Consider the following 25,640-nt stretch of genomic DNA (forward strand, 5'->3'; position numbering starts at 1 on the left):
GGGGCTGTCTGGCTATATACACTGGTGCAGGAGCTGGCAGGCTATATACATTGAGGCAGGGGCTGGCAGGCTATATACACTGAGGCAGGGGCTGGCTGGCTATATACACTGAGGCAGGGGCTGGCTGGCTATAAACACTGAGGCAGGGGCTGGCTGGCTATATACACTGGGGCAGGGGCTGGCTGGCTATATACACTGGGGCAGGGGCTGGCTGGCTATATACACTGGGGCAGGGGCTGGCTGGCTATGTACTGGGGAGGCTGTGACCAATGCATTTCCCACCCTCGGCTTATACTCGAGTCAATAGGTTTTCCCAGTATTTTGTGGTAAAATTAGGGGCCTCGGCTTATACTCGGGTCGGCTTATACTCGAGTATATACGGTAAATGACCATTAAGTTACTTATATTCACAATTACATGCAGTTTCCTCATAACAACTATGACCTGTTTCTTTATAAATCACATTACAGATTGCTTATCTTTTCATTTTTGAATGTTTATTCTAACCGATTTCCTGAAAACGGTAACTTTAATTTGCAATACAGTACTCTACTAATGATAAACAGGGTGCTAAGGTAGGGCACTGCGCATACTCGATATCAAACCAATATTTACTACAGGAACAATTTTAATATCCGATCTGTAGAAAGTAAAGTTTTGGTAATTATGATCTTCTTCACACACAAGTTGGAGGCTAATTAATTAATCTCTAGCAGATTAACGTTGTTATTAAATCTGACCCCTTTGCTACCGGCAACCTCTACTACTTTATATACATTCTATCTTTTTCTTTTAATTATCCAGAAGATTAACATCATTCCCAGAACAGTACTAAGAACCAAAAATAGCTTCAAAAGAGTGTAGCTATCATTAACGTTTTCAGTATGTTATAATTAGAGATGTGCGAATCGGTCCAAATTTCAGGGAAAATTCGATTTGTCACAAATCCGAAGTTTACAGTGATTCATGGGAACAAAGTGGTTTTTTTCTCCTTTGTTACCAAAATGTGTGCAAGCACAACGTGTTACATGGGGCGGAGAACTCTGGAGAAAGGAACACCCTCGATCCTATGTGCAGACCTGTAAGCCAATCAGCGACCGGCAGGCTAATGTGATGTCACACAGCCCTATAAAAACAGGCAGCCATTTCCAATCTCACTGCATGTGCTGTCTGTATTGCCCAGCTGCTTGTACTGTACTGTGCTGTAGGGATTTCTGGTCCAAGGGTGTTCGTTTTGGGGATCTGTATACCCCAAATAGCATTTCTTTTTTGTTGCTGAAGTGAATAGGAAGAAACCTGTGTAAAATCCACATAGTTTCTGGAGTCATTTCTGTTCCAATCCCAGGGTGTCAATTTTGGGGAATCTGTATAACCCAAATAGCAGTTCTTTTTGCTGCTGAAGTTAATAGCAAGAAATCTGTGTAAAATCCACATTGTTGCTGCAGTGATTTCTGCTCCAATCCCAGGCTGTCCGTTTTGGGGATTTGTATACTCCAAATAGCAGTTCTTTTTTGTTGCTGAAGTGAAAAAGAAGAGATCTGTGTAAAATCCACACAGTTGCTGCAGTGATTTCTGCTCCAATCCCAGGGTGTCCGTTTTGGGGATTTGTATACCCCAAATAGCAGTTCTTTTTTGTTGCTGAAGTGAATAGGAAGAAATCTGTGTAAAATCCACATAGTTGCTGTAGTGATTTCTGCTCCAATCCCAGGGTGTCTATTTTGGGGATCTGTATACCCCAAATAGCAGTTCTTTTTTGTTGCTGAAGTGAATAGGTAGAAATCTGTGTAAAATCCACACAGTTGCTGTAGTGATTTCTGCTCCAATCCCAGGGTGTCAGTTTTGGGGATTTGTATACCCCAAATAGCAGTTATTTTTTGTTGCTGAAGTGAATAAGAAGAAATCTGTGTAAAATTCACACAGTTGCTATAGTGATTTCTGCTCCAATCCCAGGGTGTCAGTTTTGGGGATTTGTATACCCCAAATAGCAGTTATTTTTTGTTGCTGAAGTGAATAAGAAGAAACCTGTATAAAATCCACATAGTTTCTGGAGTCATTTCTGTTCCAATCCCAGGGTGTCAATTTTGGGGAATCTGTATAACCCAAATAGCAGTTCTTTTTGTTGCTGAAGTTAATAGCAAGAAATCTGTGTAAAATCCACATTGTTGCTGCAGTGATTTCTGCTCCAATCCCAGGCTGTCCGTTTTGGGGATTTGTATACTCCAAATAGCAGTTCTTTTTTGTTGCTGAAGTGAAAAAGAAGAAATCTGTGTAAAATCCACACAGTTGCTGCAGTGATTTCTGCTCCAATCCCAGGGTGTCCGTTTTGGGGATTTGTATACCCCAAATAGCAGTTCTTTTTTGTTGCTGAAGTGAATAGGAAGAAATCTGTGTAAAATCCACATAGTTGCTGTAGTGATTTCTGCTCCAATCCCAGGGTGTCTATTTTGGGGATCTGTATACCCCAAATAGCAGTTCTTTTTTGTTGCTGAAGTGAATAGGTAGAAATCTGTGTAAAATCCACACAGTTGCTGTAGTGATTTCTGCTCCAATCCCAGGGTGTCAGTTTTGGGGATTTGTATACCCCAAATAGCAGTTATTTTTTGTTGCTGAAGTGAATAAGAAGAAATCTGTGTAAAATCCACACAGTTGCTATAGTGATTTCTGCTCCAATCCCAGGGTGTCAGTTTTGGGGATTTGTATACCCCAAATAGCAGTTATTTTTTGTTGCTGAAGTGAATAAGAAGAAATCTGTGTAAAATCCACACAGTTGCTATAGTGATTTCTGTTCCAATCCCAGGGTGTCCGTTTTGGGGATCTGTATACCCCCAAAAAACAGTTCTTTTTTGTTGCTGAAGTGAATAGGAAGAAATCTATGTAAAATCCACACAGTTGCTGTAGTGATTTCTGCTCCAATCCCAGGGGGTCCGTTTTGGGGATTTGTATACCCCAAATAGCAGTTCTTTTTTGTTGCTGAAGTGAATAGGAAGAAATCTCTGTAAAATCCACACAGTTGCTGTAGTGATTTCTGCTCCAATCCCAGGCTGTCCGTTTTGGGGATTTGTATACCCCAAATAGCAGTTCCTTTTTGTTGCTGAAGTGAATAGGAAGAAATCTGTGTAAAATCCACATAGTTTTAGTAGTGATTTCTGCTCCTATCCCAGGGTGTCTGTTTTGGGGAATCTGTATACCCCAAATAGCAGTTCTTTTTTGTTGCTGAAGTGAATAGGTAGAAATCTGTGTAAAATCCACACAGTTGCTGTAGTGATTTCTGCTCCAATCCCAGGGTGTCAGTTTTGGGGATCTGTATACCCCCAAAAAACAGTTCTTTTTTGTTGCTGAAGTGAATAGGAAGAAATCTATGTAAAATCCACACAGTTGCTATAGTGATTTCTGTTCCAATCCCAGGGTGTCCGTTTTGGGGATCTGTATACCCCCAAAAAACAGTTCTTTTTTGTTGCTGAAGTGAATAGGAAGAAATCTATGTAAAATCCACACAGTTGCTGTAGTGATTTCTGCTCCAATCCCAGGGGGTCCGTTTTGGGGATTTGTATACCCCAAATAGCAGTTCTTTTTTGTTGCTGAAGTGAATAGGAAGAAATCTCTGTAAAATCCACACAGTTGCTGTAGTGATTTCTGCTCCAATCCCAGGCTGTCCGTTTTGGGGATTTGTATACCCCAAATAGCAGTTCCTTTTTGTTGCTGAAGTGAATAGGAAGAAATCTGTGTAAAATCCACATAGTTTTAGTAGTGATTTCTGCTCCTATCCCAGGGTGTCTGTTTTGGGGAATCTGTATACCCCAAATACCATTTCTTTTTTGTTGCTGAAGTGAATAGGAAGAAATCTGTGTAAAATCCACATAGTTGCTGTAGTGATTTCTGCTCCAATCGCCGGGTGTCGATTTTGGGGAATCTGAATACCCCAAATAGCATTTCTTTTTTGTTGCTGAAGTGAATAGGAAGAAATCTGTGTAAAATCCACATAGTTTCTGACGTGATTCTTGCTCCAATTGCAGGGTGTCCATTTTGGGGGAGATGTATACCCCAAGTTGCAGTTCTTTTTTGGCAAATACATAATATTTTCAGGGAAATTATAATGAATGATGCATGTGGCATCTCTAAACTTCAAATTCAAATTTAAATGAAAAATTTCAAACTTCGAATTCATTTCAAACTTTGAATTCATTTCAAACTTCGAATTCATTTCAAACTCTATAATTGTGCCACACTGTGGCCTACCGGGTTGCTGCCAGCTCCAGAATTTGTCATTGTGCCACTCTCTGAGCTCCTGCAGCTGCCACCTCCATACTCTGTCATTGTGCCACACTGTGGCCTACCATATTGCTGCCACCTAAAGAATTTGTCATCGTGCCACTCTCTGACCTCATGCTGCTGCTTGTTCCTCCTTACTCTATAATTATGCCACTCTGTGGCCTACCATGTTGCTGCCACCTCCAGAATTTGTCATTGTGCCACTCTCTGACCTCCTGCTGCTGCTGTAACCTCCACACTCTATCATTTTGCCACACTGTGGCCTATCATGTTGCTGTCACCTCCAGAATTTGTCAGTGTGCCACACAGTGGCCTACCATGTTGCTGCTACCTCCAGAATTTGTCATTGTGCCACTCTCTGACCTCCTGCTGCTGCTTCTGCTGCGGCCACCTCCATGCTCCATCATTGTGCCACACTGTGGCCTACCATGTTGCTGCCACTTCCAGAATTTGTCATTGTGCCAATATGTGGCTTACCATGTTGCTACCAGCTCCAGAATTTCTCATTGTGCCACACAGTGGCCTACCATGTTGCTGCCACCTCCAGAATCTGTCATTGTGCCACTCTCTGACCTCCTGCTGCTGTGATTTCCATAATGCTGTTTTCACCCTCCACCAATCTATGATGTTGCCACTATGTTTGGACACAGGACACTCAAATATCCCATTAACTGGTCATGTCTATTTTGGATCAGCTCCTGTTTGTTTTTGGCTTTAGCAATACTGATGGATTATTGACCGATTGAAAGCGGACACTGACGGATGAAAAGAAGGGCAAAATTATCAGTGATGTCAGTGCAAAATTACTGCCAACACCCTCTGCACTCTTTTCTACATGTCTCAGCGTTTAACAGAACAGATTCTGTCATAATCTATGGAATCATCTGATGTCAATCATCTTGGCCCTCAGCTCAGTCCTTTCAAGCTGGCAGAGACGTTACCTTGTCAGGCTGCATTCCCGCTTCGCTTATTTGGTGAAGTTGGCCTTTGTAAGTGCTCATGGAATTGAAGAGGGAAGCGTTTCTAAGAGCGGCGGCTGTCATGTGCGTGTCATGCTAAAACACAGCATTGTTTGAAGACCAAACCACGCTCCATATGCATATTTGAGCATGGCACAATGTTCTACAATACCCTACTGGTTCTCTGCAGCCAGGATATACCTGTTTTTTAACGTGATTTGTCATGATTCAATTCAAATCAAATTTTTACGAAAAAGTAGGCGAATCGGGCCGAACCAAATTTCAACAAATTTGCCCATCTCTAGCTATAATTCTTCTACTGTCTGTCTCGGGAACAGGTTGTTCTACTTTATAATTACAGATATTCCAACATTGGATTTTTACCAAAGCTACACTATTAATAAAGCCATTCAATTAATGGGAGCGTCAACATTCACAAATCTGCAGTAAATAACTGGTTTATTGCAAAAGTCAGAATTCCTTGTTTTATAATATATTATAATATCGCTCTATGCATCTGAATGTGATTCTGAGTACTTTTTTCAAATATTACATATTCACCACACAAAGATATATGATTTGCATCCACCACCAGTATATGCACATTGCTTCAGATGAAGCCAGTGACTTATCACCCCACCTCATTGTACATATTCTGCCCTAAGCGCATATATTTTTTTCTATAGCACCTGGAAACATGTTTTTAGCGTAATATGAAAGATAGGAATCTTTTTTTTCAGGCTAGTTGTTTTGTCATCTATAAGAACAGACGGTAGTTACAGGTAGTTAATAGAAACCTACCATGAGGAATCTACCATCAGAAGTAAATCTGATGGTAGGTTTCTTCTGCTTGCCACTGCCCTAATCTGTAATTTACTAATCCTGGAACCTAACCTAACTTGTTTTTTATTTTATTATAAAATATTATATTATTATAGTAATATGTAATTAACTGAACTGCAGAGGCTACTGGGGTGTGTACTAGCCTTAGCTCCCGGTGCCTGGCCAGGGTAGTACACGCCCCAGTAGCCTCTGCAGTTAATTTACATACTACTAAAATAAAGTATTAGTTAGTTTGTTAGTTTAGGTTCCAGGATAATTAAATTACAGATTAGGGCAGAGATAGGCAGAGGGATCTACCACCAGGTCTACTTCTGATGGCATATTCCTCAAAGTAGGTTTCCTTTAAAGACATACTTGGAAATGCAAGATGCATAAAGATCCAGTTCCTTTCAAAGATATCTATTCAAAAAACTGCAGTATTTTAGAAGAATTGTAATCAATGTCATACTTGACAACAATTCACTGTATAGTATGGATAATTGAAATTTATTGTTCCCCTTCCATCTAATGAATGTAATTCACTGAAAAAATGTAGCTAGAGGCTAAAGCATAAGTTAATAAATAAAGTTATCAAACACCACCTCATGTGTATAAGTGAATTAATAAAACAGGATTAGAGCCATATCATGGCATTTTCTTGGTTGCGATAGTTCATATAGGGAATGATTAACTCTAATAAAAAGAATAGGATAAATCAACATTAGATATTTTAGGTAGACATTGCAATACACTGGGGCACATTTACTTACCCAGTCCATTCGCGATCCAGCGGCGCGTTTTCTGCGGTGGATTCGGGTCTTCCGGCGATTCACTAAGGTAGTTCCTCCGACATCCACCAGGTGTCGCTGCGACACATTTTTTTTTTTTAAATGCGGCGGTTTTCCCGAATCCGTCGGGTTTTCGTTTGGCCACGCCCCCGATTTCCGTTGCGTGCATGCCGACACCGATGCGCCACAATCCGATCACGTGCACCAAAAACCAGGGCAATTCAGGGAAAATCGGCGCAAATCGGTAATATTCGGGTAACACGTCGGGAAAACGCGAATCGCCCTTAGTAAACGACTCCCAATGTCTCATTTCTCTCCAAGTCAGTTGGCCTAAAAAACAGCTAGCTGTCAATATCCCATCAATCCAAGAGCCCTGTGTGCTAAGTCAAAATGGATTGCTAGACAGTCTGTTGTGCTGTATCAATAAGATAGCCTGACTGTTGCATGTAACACATAGGCTCTGAGGATAGCATTAATCTAATGACACAAGAGAGGGCTGAGAAATGAGACAGTGTATGGAAATACATTAGGCAATGTCTACCTCGAATATCTAGTGTCGATTTATCCTATCCTGTGATCCTGTTTTTATTAATTCACTTATACACATAAGGTGGGATTTGATAACGTTATTTTATTCAGTTACATTCATACAAACCTCAATCCATTGGAAAGTGCCAGACATGGAAAAGCGTCCATTGGGTGGCTTTAATCAGCCTTTGTCATTTTGCTTGGATAAGGACAGGATAAAAGTTGTAGAAGAAAAGATATGGATTTTTCACTCTCACGATTCTATGGATTCTATCATACAGCCTTTGGCTGCAAGTCTGCTTTACTAATCTACTGCCTTATATGCTTCATTGGCATGTTGTAGTATCTGAAATACACATCCAATATTCCCAGCTATTTCATTTGGAAACGTGTACTCATTGGTATTTATTGCAACATTTTTATCATACTACTGACTTTTTATGTTACTTTTATACAGGGATTATAAAGCTTAAAGGTAAATGTACTTTCCAGCTAGCATTTATTCCAACACATGTGAAACTGGTATTGGTGGCTGTGAGAATAAGAACCACACTGTATGCTAAGGACAGCTGCTAAAACCTCAAATAGTTTCCTTATAAATCCTTCTTTAATGGGAATTTCTGTAGTGAATACAGATACTGATAGTTTATATAACTTATCATTAATGTGGGAAATATTATTATAAATGAACATTATCACTGTAAGATGAATGTAATGTTGTCCCATATCATATTTTTGCAATACATGATGTGAAAAAAGTTACCAGGACTGTAAGCAATATATTTGCATCTTGACAAAATATTAAAGTTATGTTTTTTCTAAATATATTTTTTGACATAATAGAGGTGCACAATGAGATAAAGATGTAAATATATTTAAATGAGCCAGAGTCTTCTTGCATCCAATGGACTTTGGATAAAATATATTGGGAAACGTCAGGGAACTGTAGTACAAAGTCAGATTTTATGAAGTTGAGGTATGTCTAGTGCTTAAGTTGTGTGGAATTTCTAGTTATGATGGATGATTCAGTTTGTTAATATTAAGAAAAATATAGAGAACATTGTTTATTATATATTTTCTACCTCCACATTGAAGAGTTACAATTCACAATATTACAATGTTTAAAAATTACATTTATAAGTTTGAAGAACTCCCTAAAAGCTCTCTTACTATTACTAATCACCTGTTTATTGATGGAGTATCTGCTCTGCATTTAAGTTCTTGCTGCTGAGGAATGTTCCACTCTGTGTTTTATCTTACATAATCCTGCTAAAATGTTACATGTGCATAACGCCAAGACTGAGAAACAATGGTCAGTTCAGCTGCAGCCCGAAAACCAGAGGTGAGCTGTGAGCATTACCTGCACCAACTAAGGCTTGTGTAAGAACATATTTATGCAAAAGGCTCCCATTTACTTATGGAAGCATGATCACGGTGGTTCTAAGTTCAATTATGTAGAGCTGATGGGGAGTCCAGGTGTTGTGGCACTTTACAGGTGTCCTATTTATTGCACACCTGCAGTTGGCAGGTTATTTCACGTACATTGAAGTCAAGGGGGAATGTGAACCGAAGACTCTGTTATAGCCCCCCCCCCCCATATTTTACATATATAGTGTCCACATATTTGTAAATGGATAATATAAATGAGTAAAAATGTTTTTTCGGCAGTTTTACTCACTGATGTATATGAGTAAGATACTGTGTATTTAGTGTTCTACTCTAGGTTTAATAACTGTGTGATCATTGTTAAGGGTCCTATCGAATTCTGCGAGTTCGGGCCCAAAACCCCCACAAGGACTTCAGTCAGTTCGTGTTAGGGGTATGGCTCAAAAACGCTGCCAATAACACCCATAATTGCTGCTTGGACCCATCGCAGATGTTATGTCGCTAGCAAAGCTGCTAGCAGCATTTAAATTAATGATGGATGCGTGTTGCCCCGTACCAGCCACCACACATGCACACAGCCTATGTCACGTGGAGCAAAGTTCCTCCCCAAAATTGCAGCACACATTCTCTGCAGCTGTTAAGAGCTGGTGCGCATGCCCCACATTAATTTAAATGCCTTAGGCGGCTTTGCCAGTTGCATTTAAATAGATAACACTACTGCCAAGAAGGGAAAAAGTAAGGGAAGACACTCACACTGAGCCCTAACGGCAAACTCTTCCTGCTTTCCCTACCTACTTGCCAATCCTACACTAAGAGGTAGATGAAATTTGGGCAACATTCCCTTCATGTCGGAAAAAGAAAGACAGAAACAAAAGAGAAAAAAACACAGAAGAAAGGTCATACAGATATGGGTGACAAAACTAAGAGGAATACTCAGAACAGGAAAAGACAAGAGAAGACTTATAGCAAGCACTAGGAATAGAACAAATTAACTTCTTATGGGATGTCGGATTCCTGGTTCATGAGTGATAGGGCCAGGCCACCTAACATCTAACCCAAATAGAAAACAGACAAGCTGGGGAAGAATGTGAATGGAGAAAGTATCTGTCCATCACAACTAGCTTAGAAGTCTGCAGCTCAGATCAAAATTAGCAGAAGAGAGAGGGGTGTGCTGGTATTCAATTAAGACAGCCAGGAATGAAATAGGGGAGCATTCAGATTAGTCCATGACAGAATACAAAATAACTATAAAATCAACAGTGCATCCTCCGTGTCAGGCACCAGCGGTAGTGGACCCACTGGACCACCACGGACAATGACGTAAGCTAAAACCTGGGACCGGAGTCTAAGTGGTACCTGGTTTTCACTAGAGCCTGCTACAAAGCAAGTTGGACTTGCTGCGGCGTGGTACCACCAGGTCGTTCCACAGGCGCAACTTTGTCTGCGGTGGCAGCCAAGGCGAAGAACAGAATCGCAAAGCAAACTCGTGACCGGAGACAGGCAGCACAGGATCAGAGTCGGGGATGTAGCAGAAGGTCAGGACATGCAGCACAGGATCGAAGTCAATAACAGAACGGGGGTCAGAACAGGAAATCCCAATAACAGCACAGGGCATAGGAAAAAAACTTTCTCTGAGGCACAAGGCACAAAGTTCCGGCAGGGGACACAGAAAGGGGTAGGAATTTATCTTGGCAAGTGGCCAGCCAGAACCAATCATCGGCTGTGGGGAGCGAGAAGACCGCCGTTGGAGCTGGGAAGGTTGAGTCAACATGCAGGCAGGCTCCGAGGGCACAAGAAGGCACAAGGGTGCACCTGCGACCCGGGATATGGGTTGCAGGGGCACCCGTGACACTCTGCCATACTTTACAGAATGAGGTGCAAAATCATGCTGTGGGGATGCTCTGCTTCAACAGGGACTGGGAAGCTGGAGAGATGACGGGAAACTAAAGGAAGCTACATACAAAGCAATCAAGGGGGAAACCTGTTAGAAGCTGCACCATGGAAGTGCCCACCAACATCAGGAATAGCTGAATCTGATTTAATAAGAAATAAAGTTAAATATAGCCGATATATCTTAGGCTAGGAAGAACTTTTTTTGTCAGAAACTTTACAGTTACACTTTAAGGAGATGTAACGTCCCTGCCCATGCTCACTGGTCCACGTGTCAGTTGTGAGGTGCACCTCAAGACCAATAGCATTGCATGGTGCACATATGATTCACAACATGTTGGTGCAGGGCAGGGACTGCCTGCCGGGTAAAGTAGTGGCGGCTGGGAACTTCATACTGTGGGACAGCCTCCGCCAACAGATTGTTAAAGTCCCCACCAGCCTGAATGGAAGGCAAGCAATTTGGAAATGCTCCTATTCAAGACCAGAGCTTGTGAGTGCAATGGGCCGATCTAAGGCACAAGGCACGAAGTTTCGGCAGGGGACACAGAAAGGAGTAGGAATTTATCTTAGCAAGTGGCCAGCCAGAACCAATCATCGGCTGTGGGGAGCGAGGAGACCGCCGCTGGAGCTGGGAAAGGTGAGTCAACATGCAGGCAGGCTCCGAGGGTACAAGAAGGCACAAGGGTGCGCCTGCGAACCGGGATATGGGTCGCAGGGGCACCCGTGACACTCTGCCATACTTTACAGAATGAGGAAGACACTGAAGCCTGAACAAGCAGATAACCAAGATGATTGTCTATGAAATTATAGTAGTCTCATTTCAAAGCTGTAGTGGATGGTGAGATATGCAGCCTGAAAATTCAAAAGTTCAAAACAAAGTTACCGTTTACAGTTTCTTTTATTTCTTTAATTCATTTAAGGATTTAGTTAGAAAACAGACATGTGCCCTGCAATATTTTTTCACAGGCCATGGTTAGCCAAATTAAGAACAGTCAAGTATTCAAAACATACGTGCTTCTTGTTATATTCAGTAAGCTATTCAATACTTTCTTTATTACAGATTATTGCTCCACACCCAGTGAAGTTTCCACACAAGCTTACAAATATAATGTTCTGGATTCTTCAAGCTGCTACAAGAAAGAAAACAAGCACTGAGTATTTACTATTTTTGTTATAAAAAGGGGTTTAAAAAGAGTTATTTTCACTAATTTAAATTAATATCTAAATTGGCACCATAATTATCTGTACCATTTGTCTTCTATGGGAGCATCTATAATAAGGAATATCAAAGAGAGATTATGACATAACATGTCAGCAAGTTCATATTTTGAAAAACAGGTTTACTTGGGAATCTCTTTCTACTATGTATTGTGCTCTATCTATAAGAAGTTTTACCCACGGGTCCACATTTACTAAGGACCATGTCCCAGTTTTCTGGTGGATTTTGCACATTCTTTTCAGTGCAAACTGCTCGTACGGGTATTTAAGAAGTGTCTGTGTCACATATGTGTTGCAGGCAAACCTTTTGTGTTGCGGCTTCACTATTCTTCATGAGACACAAATTTTGTCACTGAAATGGGCATTCCGGTGCACAGTAGGATCGTGTACCACATTTAACATGCAAAGTCCGAAAGAAGTGTGGCTTCTGCCACAACAGTGCACAGGGCGCAAGACTCATGAAGAACAGGCGCTGCAATTCATGAATCTGTCCACAAGAAAACTATAAGTAGTGCCTTCCACAAATCTGCCCTTTAGGTTAGAAGGAAGCAGAAAGATATTTTTCAAAAGCAAGCAATAAGGAGTCCCATGTGTAGTTTATAAGAACCTAAGTATGGATAGAACAAGCATGCAGTAGAAGGTGTTCTTTTCAGAGGAGGCCACAGTTTTGGCCTAAAAAACAAATCCTATGTGTAGAGGAAAGCCAACACTGCACATCTTCGTAACACACCATCCGTGAAGCATGGTGGCTGCAAAATCATGCTGTGGGGATGCTCTGCTTCAACAGGGACTGGGAAGCTGGAGAGATGACGGGAAACTAGAGGAAGCTACATACAAAGCAATCCAGGGGGAAACCTGTTAGAAGCTGCACCATGGAAGTGCCCACCAACATCAGGAATAGCTGAATCTGATTTAATAAGAAATAAAGTTAAATATACCCGATATATCTTAGGCTAGGAAGAACTATTTTTGTCAGAAACTTTACAGTTACACTTTAAGGAGATGTAACGTCCCTGCCCATGCTCACTGGTCCACGTGTCAGTTGTGAGGTGCACTTCAAGACCAATAGCATTGCATGGTGCACATAAGATTCACAACATGTTGGTGCAGGGCAGGGACTGCCTGCCTGCCGGGTAAAGTAGTGGCGACTGGGAACTTCATACAGTGGGACAGCCTCTGCCAACAGATTTTTAAAGTCTCCACCAGCCATGGAAGGCAAGCAATTTGGAAATGCTCCTATTCAAGACCAGAGCTTGTGAGTGCAATGGGCCGATCTATCACTTTCTCTCCATGATTTGGGGGATGGATAGCTGAACAGATGATGTGAATAGGCTTGATCAAACGGTGGAACAGGGCAAACTGAAGCAGCAGGTGTCTGAGCCACTGCAGATCATGTTTACTCTGCAGGTGCCTGGTCATATATGAGGTCCTCTGTTTGTTTAGGTGTTAGCCACACTTCATAGACTGGTGGAACAGCGTGAAAATGATGCATAGCCAATGACAGATTCGGAAGGCTGTGTCTGTTTTTGGTAATTGTCTGGATTCTTGGGAGACATCGGCTAATTAACGTGTAATAAAATAACTTGATAAAATTAGAAATTATGTTATAAACATGAATCTTGATAGTCCAAAGTCAATTTAATACATTCAGTGTTAGGTATAACCATTGGGCATATAAGACAGAGAGGTTAAAGAGGAGTATTATTCCAACTGCAATCAGACAATATAGTGAGGATAGAGTTAGCAGGTTGCAACGCTTCTAGCACACCTTTATATATCTTTTTTATACTTTATTAATGTTTTTAATTGTATGGTATTAAGTATCAAAATCAAAATTGTGAGGAGACATGAGCAATCTCAAGGCTACAAGTCCATCTCCAAAGACCTGAATGTTCCTGTGTCTAACGTGTGCAGTGTAACCTCCCTAGATGTAGACGGAAAAGAAAAATTGACAAGAGATTTCAACTTAAGATTGTGCGGATGGTGGAAAAAGAACCTCGACTAACATCCAAACAAGTTCGAGCTGCCCTGCAGTCCGAGGGTACAACAGTGTCAACCTGTACTATCGGTCGGTGTCTGAATGAAAAGGGACTGTATGGTAGGATACCCAGGACGACCCCACTTCTTACACAGAAAAAATGTTTTGGGAGAATGTTCTCTGGTCAGATGAGATAAAAGTAGAGCTTTTTGAGAAAAGGCATCAACATAGAGTTTACAGGAGAAAAAAAGATGTCTTCAAAGTAAAGAAGACAGTCCCTACAGTCCCTATATTGCGCAATATATATAACATTCGGTCGGTGCTGTAAATAAGCACGGCACAGCCGCTGTCAGTGCGCAGCACCGCAGAGAGACGGTAGTGAATGCGCAATATATGCGCTGTGCTGCTGCCGGCTATTCTTACAGGTCCCCGCTGACAGAGGCGTGGAGGGGTGTGTTGGCTGCCCCCCTCATGAATAGGGCCGACTACCAGGGGACAGAATATCTTATTTGGTAAGAGGTCGGATCGATTAAAACCACCTTTGCCAACATAAATTTTAATAAAAATTGCATAAATAGGGGGGGGGGGGGTGACAGGTCCTCTTTTATCATTGTAACTCCCAACAAATTTTTTGGTCTCTGTGACAATTGGATTTTAAAAATGTTGGCTTGTCATAAAAACCAAGATCAACAATAATACTTCATTGCAGACACCTGTGATAACTGTTTTATAGTAGCCTGGGGCTAAAATACAGTAAATTACCAACATCCAGAGGTCCGTTTGTAACTAGGAATCGTCTGTAAGTCGGGAGTTCTTAAGTAGGGGATCACCTGAACTTTTTAATTTGTCCAAGAAGGGAACCTGTCCATAAAAGGAACCTGTCATGAGGATTTAGGGTTTACCATGAAAAAAGTTATACCCCTCGTTGCTCCCTGAGATGACTGGAGCAGCCGGTGGCGTTTGGTCAGACTGCCCCATCCATCTCTATGGAGCTGACAGAGATCGCCGAGCGCCTGTTCTTCTCTTAACCCCTTCAAGCTCCGTGGCGGATATATCCGCCACGGAGCGCAGTGACTTAGCGCTCAGTGGCGGATATATCCGCCACGGCGCTTATGCCGACTCGGCTCTGGATCAGAGCCGAACCGGCATCGGGAAACACGGGGTGCCGGCTGTAACTAATAGCCGGCACCCCAGTGTAACACCCGCGGTCGGAGTCGGCTCCGATCGCGGGTGTGTAACCCGTTAAATGCCGCGGTCAGCACGACCGCGGCATCTAACATGTCTCTGGGGTGTCTTTCCCCCACGATCGGCCCCCCCGAACCATTTTCGGGGGGCACCGATCGCTGCTATGGAAGTGCTGGGGTCCGATCTGGTCCCCAGCACTGCCTGCAGGCACTGCCAGTAAGATGGCGTCTGTGACGTCATCTTACTGGCATAGTGCCAGCCTATGCAAGTGCTAACACTGATAATACTCTGCAATACATGATTATTGCAGAGTATTATCATGAACAAGCAATCAGATGATTGCTTGGTCATTTCCCATGGTGGAAAAAATGAAAAAGTAAAAAAAAAAATGTTATTCAATAAAAAATAAAGTAATAAATCAATAAAAATGCACATAAGCCCCATACCATATAAAGAGACATATAACCCCAAAAAAGTCTAAATCATAACAAAAACCCCACATATATAGTATCACCGCGTCCGTAACAACCCGTAGAATACAAGTAAATCATTATTGAACCCCCACGATAAACGCCGTTAAAAAAAACTGCTATAAACCTTCCAAAAATTATGATTTTTAGCTATTCAATCCCACAAAAAATGCTATAAAATGTGATCAAAAAACCATGTGTACTCCGACATGATACTGGTGCAAAGTACAACATGTCCCGCAAAAAATAAGCCATCAACCAGCTCCGTAGCCAAAAAAGTAACAATGTTATGCCACTTGGAAGACGGCAATACATAAATGATAGATTTTTCCCCACATTAGGGTTTTGTTTCACAAATTTAGTAAAACGTAAGAAAATATATTCAAGTCTGGTATCCCCGTAATCGTATCAACCCATAGAATAAAGATAACATGATTATTAGGCTATACGGTGAACACCAAAAAAAAAAAGAGTTAAAAATCCAGTACAGAATTGATGCTTTTCTACTCCTGCCCTCAAAAAAAGTTCCTAAATTTTCAACAATAGGTGATACCAACCCCAAAATGGTAACAATGGAAAAAGCATCTCATCGCGCAAAAAAAATGGCATCACATGGCCCAAATAACGAAAAAGCGAAAATTTTATAGCCTTCAAAAGGGGCCAATGAGGAAACTAAAATCCTGGCAGCTGCAGGGCTCTCCTTCCCTTCTGCGTCTCGCTGTGCCCCCATAACACAAGTAATGGCCACATGTGGGGGGTCTTTGTACTCAGGAGAAATTGCAGAACAAATTGTATGGTGGGTTTTCTCTTTTTATATTTTGGAAATGTGTAAATTTTAGTGCTAAATGAACGTATAAGGGAACAATTTGACCATTCTAAATTTCACCTCCATTTTGATTCAATTACTATGAAGATCTCAAGGGGTTAACAATCTTCGTAAAAGCGGTTTCTGATAGCTTGAGGGGTGCAGATTTGAAAATGGGTTGGTTATATAGGGGGTTTTGATGCTAAATATGTAAAATTTCATTCAAAACTGTATTTATCCCCAAAATAGTCAATTCTGAAAATCCGGAAAAGCGATATTCTTTTTGTAAGCCGCGTGACATCAAAATAAATTATCCAAACATTTCAGAAATTATGAAAATGTAAAGTAGACAAATGGGAAATGTTATTCAGCAACTTATTTAGGTGGTAAATCTATCTGTCTGAAAACGCAATGATTTTGAATTTCGAAAATGGCAAATTTTTAAAAAAATTTATCATATTTTCTTTTTTTTTGTAAGTAAACGCAAAACTTATCAGCCAAAATTTACCACTAAAATGAAGTACAACATGTGGGGAAAAAACAATCTCAGAATCGTTTTGATAAGTAACAGTGTTCAAAAGTTATAACCAGGGGCGCACCTACCATGAGGCGAGTTGAGAAACTCGCCTCAGGCGGCAGCGCCTCCTGGTGGATGGTGGGGGCGGCATCAGGCAGGTCACTGACCAGTCACTCACTACTGTGACCGCCAAGATGGCTCCGTCCCCGGCCACCTGGGACGCCCTTTCTGTCAGCGGCCGCCTCCCGACACGCCTCTCCCTGACCCGGCCCGCCTCTCCAGTTCGTGGCCCACGTCTTCAATCCGCGACCCGCCTCTTTCCCGTCCGCGTCCGGCCTACATCTTCAATCCGCGGCCCGCCTCCCCCATCCGCGCCCGCCCTACCTCTCCCGTCCGCGGCCCGCCCTACCTCTCCCATCCGCGGCCCGCCCGCCTCTCCCGTCCGCGGCCCGCCCGTCTCATCTGTCCGCGGCCCGCCCGTCTCATCTGTCCGCGGCCCGCCCGTCTCATCTGTCCGCGGCCCGCCCGTCTCATCTGTCCGCGGCCCGCCCTACCTCTCCCATCCGCGGCCCGCCCGCCTCATCTGTCCGCGGCCCGCCTCACCCGTCATGGTAAGTATGTACCTATTATATCTAAGATGCATATAAATATACATTTGTGTGTATCTATATGTATGTATACATATATATATATATATATATATATACACACGTGTATTTATATGCATCTCTGTATACATGTATATACTGTGTGTGTGTTTGTGTGTATACTGTATGACTGTATATAAGTGTGTGTATACTGTATGTGTGTGGTGAGTGTGTGTATATGAATGCTATATGAGTATATATGCTGTATATATGTGTACATGCTGTATGAGTGTGTGTATACTGTGTATGTATATATATACATATATATGGCGGCACGGTGTATGTATTATATGGTATATGGGGGCACGGTGTATATATTATATGGTATATGGTGGCACGCTGTATGTATTATATGGTATATGGTGGCACGCTGTATGTATTATACGGTATATGGCGGCACGCTGTATGTATTATATGGTATATGGCGGCACGCTGTATGTATTATATGGTATGTGGCGGCACGCTGTATGTAATATATGGTATATGGTGGCACGCTGTATGTATTATATGGTATATGGTGGCACGCTGTATGTATTATACGGTATATGGCGGCACGCTGTATGTATTATATGGTATGTGGCGGCACGCTGTATGTATTATATGGTATGTGGCGGCACGCTGTATGTATTATATGGTATATGGCGGCACGCTGTATGTATTATATGGTATATGGTGGCACGCTGTATGTATTATATGGTATATGGTGGCACGCTGTATGTATTATACGGTATATGGCGGCACGCTGTATGTATTATATGGTATGTGGCTGCACGCTGTATGTATTATATGGTATATGGCGGCACGCTGTATGTATTATATGGTATGTGGCTGCACGCTGTATGTATTATATGGTATATGGTGGCACGCTGTATGTATTATACGGTATATGGCGGCACGCTGTATGTATTATATGGTATATGGCGGCACGCTGTATGTATTATATGGTATGTGGCGGCACGCTGTATGTAATATATGGTATATGGTGGCACGCTGTATGTATTATATGGTATATGGTGGCACGCTGTATGTATTATACGGTATATGGCGGCACGCTGTATGTATTATACGGTATGTGGCGGCACGCTGTATGTATTATATGGTATAATGCGGCACGCTGTATGTATTATATGGTATATGGCGGCACGCTGTATGTATTATATAGTATATGGCGGCACGCTGTATGTATTATATGGTATATGGCGGCACGCTGTATGTATTATATGGTATATGGCGGCACGCTGTATGTATTATATGGTATATGGCGGCACGCTGTATGTATTATATGGTATATGGCGGCACGCTGTATGTATTATATGGTATATGGCGGCACGCTGTATGTATTATATGGTATATGGCGGCACACTGTATGTATTATATAGTATATGGGGGCACACTGTATGTATTATATGCTATATGGCGGCACACTGGATCTATTATATATTACATGGAGGACGCTGGATGTATTTTATAATATATGGTGGCATGATGTATTGATTTTATATTATATGGCGGATTGTTGTATGTATTTTGTTCTTTGTGGTAGCTCGCTTTGTTTACTATTACCGTATTTATTATTTATTGTTTATTATTATATAGTACATGGGAATCTCTATGTATTTTGCATTGCTTCATTTTCGAATTAAACCAATATGATCGGGTCTGGTCCTGATGCTCCTTGATATATTACATATATGGAGTGGGGGGGCGTCATTCTATAGCTCGCCTCAGGCAGCAGAAAGTCTAGGTTCACCCCTGGTTATAACCATGTAAAGCGACGCAGGTCAGAATCCAAAAAATCGGGCTGAGCCTTAAGCTACAAAATGGCTGCGTCCTTAAGGGGTTAAAGGGAACCTGTCACGAGGATTTAGGTCCATGAGCCGCCACCAACCTGTGATCTGGGACCACATTGCTGCGCTTCTAAATTCTACAAGATTCCTCATTGTACAGAAAGGAAGAGATGAGGATGGGATAGAAGAGCCTCAGACTCTTTAAGCCACACAGTTGTGTTTTACGGTAAATGCAAGAACGCCTACAACATCTCCAGCACTGCTGTGAATGGCGATGGAACACATAAGTTGTCAAAATTTTCCCAAAAGTCCCAGACTGTGCCCCCTATCATGTAGCTACTGCTGGAGAGGATGCGAGGATGGCACCGCACAGAACCCCTCATCATAGTAACATAATACAGGGTGGCAGCACATACCAGGCTACTAGGTCTACAAGTGCTCACACATCGCACCCCCCTCCTGGATCGTCTCTCCCGGCTGCTGAGGGTGGGGAGAGCGGGGCGTGTCTGGGGATCCAGCGCCCGAACATTGAGCCCAGACCAACTCACACCGGGAGGAGGGGGGAGCAGCTGCAGCATCCAGGAAGTGTCTTCTCGCCACCGCTGCCCGGAGCGACCACTGTCTGGAGCGACCATGGGGCTGGAGAAGGAGAAAGCCGACGCCCGCATCTTCATGGACGAGGATGAGTTCAACCGCTCCTCTGCCCCTATGCTGACGGAGAAAACCTATGAAAGTGAACCGGACCGGGACCCGCACGACCTGAACGCGCACCTGAAGGTAAAGGGACATAGCAGAGCTGACTGGGTCACTTGGTAAACTTATCAGCAAGTGCACTGACTGCATCCTGTAGGAAAGTGACTGGCAAGTTCAGCACTGCTACATCTGTATGTACATGTATGGGGTGATAATCCAGAGCCATGGCATACTTGTACAAGTGTCCATGGGGTGAGGGGTGCTGTCCCTTTAATGGGGTGTCTGCTCCCTTTATGTTGCAGGTGTCATTTGAGGATGTGATTGCAGAGCCGGACACCACACACAGCTTCGATAAGGTGTGGATCTGCAGCACTGCCGTGTTTGAGATCAGTAAATACCTCATCTACAAGGTGCTGACCACCCTCCTCGCCATCCCGCTGGCATTCGTCATAGGACTACTCTTCGCCATCCTCAGCTGCCTGCACATTTGGTAAGGTCTTTGCTTGAAGTGCGGAGAAGTATCCTGCACCGGTGTTATGTGATGGGGCACGTTTACTAAGGTCCTAGCGCCAGTTTTCTGACAGACTTTGCACTTTCTTTTAGGTGCAAACAGGTATTTAAGAAGTGTCTGCACCACAATTGTGTCACACGTGACCCTTTCGTGGCGCAGTATCACTAGTCTTTATGTGACACAAATTAGGGGGCGTTCCAGTGCTCAGTCGAAGATGCGCCAGATTTATCATGCAAAGTCCGACAGAAGTGTGTTGCGCGCCCTATGCTAAAGGTGCACCAAAAAAAAAGTGGTGCATTCTGTCGGGGCAGTGCATGGAGCGCCAGATTCATGAAGAACGGGCACCAGAAATCCTGAATCTGGCACACTCTGCGCTACACATAGTACATACTGCACTGTTCTTAGTAAATGTGCCCCAATGTGTGCCAGGCCCCAAACAGGTCTGCTTTTCCTTAATCAGAGATGTACTAATCATAGATGTTATCTGTGTGATGGTGGTGGCACAACTAGTAACAGCTGTGTGGAAAAGCCTTGCTCACTAGCAGTGCCAAGTAGTTGCACATAATACATGCAACATTGTTCAGCCATTGGTCACAGCAGGTGGGCAGGATTTATGTCACGTGTGTTTGCCATATGGCACTCGCTGCCTCTACTGAAATGCTTAACACTGCTATCATTAGGCAAGATTCACCGACTCCATCAAAATGAATGCTGCAGACACCATGATGAAAATGCCACCGACTGCATCGTAGTCAGTGAGGTTGGTTGGCATATAACAGATGTGCCACTGCGGTTATTTGTCAGTTTTCTGCTCCCATAACAGAACTGTAGACCAAGGCACAAGTGAAAAGGCACCTTCAGATTTTCCTAGTATGTGTTAGGAAAGTAACACTTTCCTATTTCTAATATTTGTTTATGACATAGAGATGTTGGGACTAGTGATTTCTACAAGCACATATGTGTATGTATGAGACGCGCCAGTCCCCAGTACATATGCCACATGTTTATGCCTCAGGTTGTTTTCTGTACAACAATAATACTTACTGTATATAATGTTTTGCAAGGCTATATCAGAATATTCATGAAAAGCCTAGAATAGAATCACATGGCAGTATATGTTTAATGCTCACACAGTAATGTACTATTATGGAATGGTACCCACACAATGTTACTGTCATAAAGTAATATTAAATACATTCTCAATGTCAAGTAAAATTAATTATTTTTATAGTAAAACTACCGTGTGAACAAGTCCTTGAAATGCATCTCTAATAAGATTGATGCCTTCTTGGGGATAGCACTTGCTGCCACACACTGTTGATGACCATCATAGATCTTCTTCAGGTCACATAGTTTATTTTTCTACGTGCTCTGTGTCCTTCATTGGACATAACCATAGAACACGATGTGGAGTTCACACATAGCAGATTTATTGTAGAAAGAATTTGATAATCACAGGACTTTCTGCAACAATAGATCTAAACTTACTAGAATAGGACAATGTGTAAGTGTGCTGAGCTAGATAAGATACACTCTCTACAGCTACTCAACAATCCTACTGTCCTGACAAGTCAGCAGGTAAGTGGCTGCCTTGAGCAGTCCGCCATACGTTAGGTTAGTCAGCAGGCAGGTTGTTGCATTGTCTAGTCCTCCATACATGAGGACAGGCCAGGTATTTGTACCACTTAGGATTGTTTAGAAAGACAATGGGGGGACATATACCCCAGTGTATCGTGCGCTGACGTATGATGAAAGCTCTGCCCCTTCTGGCGTCCTGCTACTCTGGTGTACAGTTTTTACGTTGGACGTATAATTGCGCTTCTACCAGAAATCCTACAGGCTTGTATGGCCGCAGGCTATCGCAAGTGCTCGGGATGTGCAGTCCTCTCTGCTGTTGGCTGCGCCCCCTTCATGCCCACTCTGCCACCGCCAGGAATTGCAATTATTTTGGGGCTTGTACATCAGAAAACTGATACAAATCCTTATATCTCCCAGAATGTTTGAGTCTAGTGATAGGTTCCCTTTAATACTGACCTATATCTGAACCTGAAAGAGATCACATTCCAGTTAAGAAGCAGTAGATTTGTACTATGTGTCTTGGCATAGAGCAGCACTTCTGACTACACAGAGCAGGTAGTGTAGAGCTCTCTGTATGTAGTACTGGACACACAAGGATGCAGATTCATAATGGTATCCATAAAAGGCTATGTCTTCAAGAAGAACTTCAGCCGTGATATACAGAGGCTCTGCTGTGCAGGAGGTTGCCTATTAATGACATAATAGAGGACAACTGTCTGTTTGCGGGGAATCTGCAAGTATAAGGCTAATGGTTTGTCTCCTGCTCATGCACAGCAACATTTGTTTCTATGGTATTTTTGGACATGGCTGTTCTGAAAGTCCTATAAAAACAAGGGTAGCAGTGGATGAGTATGACCAACCATTCACTCAGGAGCGCTTCCGGGCCCTTGTTCTCTTCATCACTGGGAGTCGCACTGGATAGGGGATAGGAATGCATTAGTGGCAAAAGCTCTTTCTCTGACCTGGTTTAGCATTAGAAATGTTTATGTTCAGTATATACAATTCATGGAGATTCCATTTATAATTTTTGCATCTTTTGTTTTTCAGGGTTGTGATGCCATTTGTGAGAACCTGTCTAATGGTCTTACCATCTGTACAAGCAGTATGGAGGGGCATTACAGACAGCATCGTAGCCCCATTATACGCAAGCATGGGGCGCTGCTTTTCATCAGTCAGCGTGCGGGTAGATCAGTCATTATAAGTCAGTGATGATACCAAGAATATGTTTAATAAATACAGTTTGTCCTTCACGGCACTGAACAAATATGCCTGGTTCACAGAAAGTGTCCTTAACACATCCATGTGTACATTCCAATTCTACTCTAACTGTAAAAGTATGTCCTAATTTGTCAGGATAGTAACAAGGACACCTCAATGCCACAGGATAGCAGCAATCTGAAAATATTTGTTTCTCAATGCTTTGGAGTTTTTAAAGGTAACAAAGGGAGAGAGACCAATTCAAGCAGTAGGGGTCTATCTTCTATAGACTAGAAGCCAAGTATTTTCCCACATAACTGTATGTCCCAATTTTGGATACATTTTATGGGTATCAGGTTCCTGGAAGTAACATTCAAGAAAAAATAAATTTTTGTTTACAGACTTGACAATTATCAACAGACCATATTTAAGGCTACATGCACACGTTCGCTGAAGCAGTTATGTGCTGTGAGCTGCAACCCAGGAGGAGAGGGGAAGGGTAAACGCTGCTCACCCCTTCCCACCTCATAGTGTGCTGAGTGACCACGCCCCAAATCAGGGCAGGAATATGACCTGTACTAGAATTAGTGAAGCGGCCTCCCATGTTGGACACAGTGTGGTGAGACGCAATATGCTCACCGCATGTTGTCCGTGCACAATGCAAGTTTTCGCGGCTAGCTCACGGCTGCCTCTTCAAAACGTGTGAATTCACCCTTGGGCTGTTATTGACCAACAGGAATGTTGTCTTTTGACTTTATATGTTATTTCTAATCATTTAATGGAGCAAAATTCACATAATTCATATATTCTTTATTAAAGGGATTGCCGGTCGCTACTGGAGTTTTGCCTTATTCATAGAATAGGAGATAACTTGCTGATAGCTAATGGGTCAGGGTAATGGGGGTTTGTGGTATCCCAAACTATTTGACCAGTATATCGTAAATTTGTCAATGGCATTTATGGAAGTAGTCGAGTTCTGAACCCCATGAGGATCTCGGCACAGTGACCACTTACACCAACAGTAAGTTTGGATAGGGGAAACCCGTAGTGACTGGACAACCCCATTAAAGAAGTATTCCTGCCCAAATTTTTCTTATACCTACTTAACCTCCATGTCATGCAAACTACTCCTTGCTGGGGGAATGGCAACAATTCTAATAGTTTGTTGTGGTTCCACCAGACTATTATTTATCACCTTTCCATGTTTTTGGAATGAAATGTTTTAGGCCAAAGTACCCCTTGAATTTCTTTTAAAAAGATGTATGTTCTGTGTTGACCGCAAAAAAAAAGCTTTTGCAGCAGACAACTTGTAAATGTCACTGGATGTGCAGAATAGATGCACATATTTAACCCTTGTACCTTTTATGCAGCATTTTATGTATATAGAGGCAGCAGATTTATACGAGGTATTTAATACCGTTTTTGTTAGCTCAGCTTTATATGACAGAATGACTTCTTTCTGTATGCTTTGCATAATGATTTGCCAAGAACACTGTTTCCTTGTACATTAATAAGAACAAATGTATTTTTATGTATATTAACAGAATGCACTGAAATATTTGCTTATATATTTTAAATAAATATATTGAAAAATTGTGTTTATAGTGAATTCAGAGCTCATTATGTCACTTGTATGTAAGGTGGGATACTACCAATTAAACTTAGCAGTGTGTTTTATAGCTATATATATATTTAATGTCCATGTTATCTTCTATTAGAAATAACAGTTTGACCATGAATGAATGGTATGCAGAAGCATATGTGCAATATTTTAAAGGGGTATTCCCATCTGGGCATTTAAATATAATTTAATTCATTTGCCATATGTAAACATTTCTTAGAAACGAGATAGCTCCTCTGATACGACCACCTCACATTTTGGCAGCGATGGTCAGACATGTGATATTGAGCCCTTCCTGACCACCTGGATTCAGTGTTCATTACCACAGGACGGCTGTAGTATATACAGTAACTCCTGGACATTTTCATGTACCAAAACCTTTTGTTTCTTTGTGCAATCACTCAGAGCAGAGGTGGCCGTAACCAAGGAGTCAGTTTGGTTTCTAAGGGACCATATGACTACACTTATTAGAAATTATCTTCACCCAGGTACATTTTTTTTTAATAACATCTAATTGAAGAAATGTTTGTATATGGCAGATTAATAAAACAGAATGTGAATGCCCAGACAAGAATACCCCTTTAAGGCGGGAACTCGCTGTAATATAATGCACTTTGATGTAACCCACAAAACAAGGTGCTGTTTTCATTTACCTAAAACACCTCGTAAATCAACCCCACTCCTCATGAAAAACATATCTTGCGTTGAATGGGTGTGTACATGGATGCAGTTTTATGTATGCAATGTTTTCAGAAAATCCAGTTCTCTCCCCAATCACCCAAGTCTATCAA

At 42.1% G+C, this 25,640-nt stretch overlaps 1 protein-coding gene across 1 annotated transcript; it reads left to right on the forward strand.

The window, feature by feature from the left end:
• The first annotated feature begins 19,742 nt into the window (after positions 1–19,742).
• Positions 19,743–24,552, forward strand: CAV2 (caveolin 2). The gene is made up of 3 exons (XM_072146951.1): positions 19,743–20,026; positions 20,245–20,432; positions 23,079–24,552. The coding sequence occupies exons 1-3, from the start codon at positions 19,883–19,885 to the stop codon at positions 23,230–23,232; spliced, it is 486 nt and encodes a 161-aa protein (XP_072003052.1). The 5' UTR covers positions 19,743–19,882; the 3' UTR covers positions 23,233–24,552.
• The last annotated feature ends 1,088 nt before the right edge of the window (positions 24,553–25,640 follow it).

This window comes from Engystomops pustulosus, chromosome 4 (genome assembly GCF_040894005.1).
Source record: "Engystomops pustulosus chromosome 4, aEngPut4.maternal, whole genome shotgun sequence".
In the NCBI taxonomy this organism is placed as follows: Eukaryota; Metazoa; Chordata; class Amphibia; order Anura; family Leptodactylidae; genus Engystomops; species Engystomops pustulosus.

Bases quoted from the DNA above. Each gene is read 5' to 3' on its own strand.
- CAV2 (XM_072146951.1), top strand. From the start codon at position 19,883: ATGGGGCTGGAGAAGGAGAAAGCCGACGCCCGCATCTTCATGGACGAG. The intron at 20,027-20,244 runs GTAAAGGGACAT...TTTATGTTGCAG, and splicing joins ACCTGAACGCGCACCTGAAG to GTGTCATTTGAGGATGTGAT. The intron at 20,433-23,078 runs GTAAGGTCTTTG...TTTGTTTTTCAG, and splicing joins CTCAGCTGCCTGCACATTTG to GGTTGTGATGCCATTTGTGA.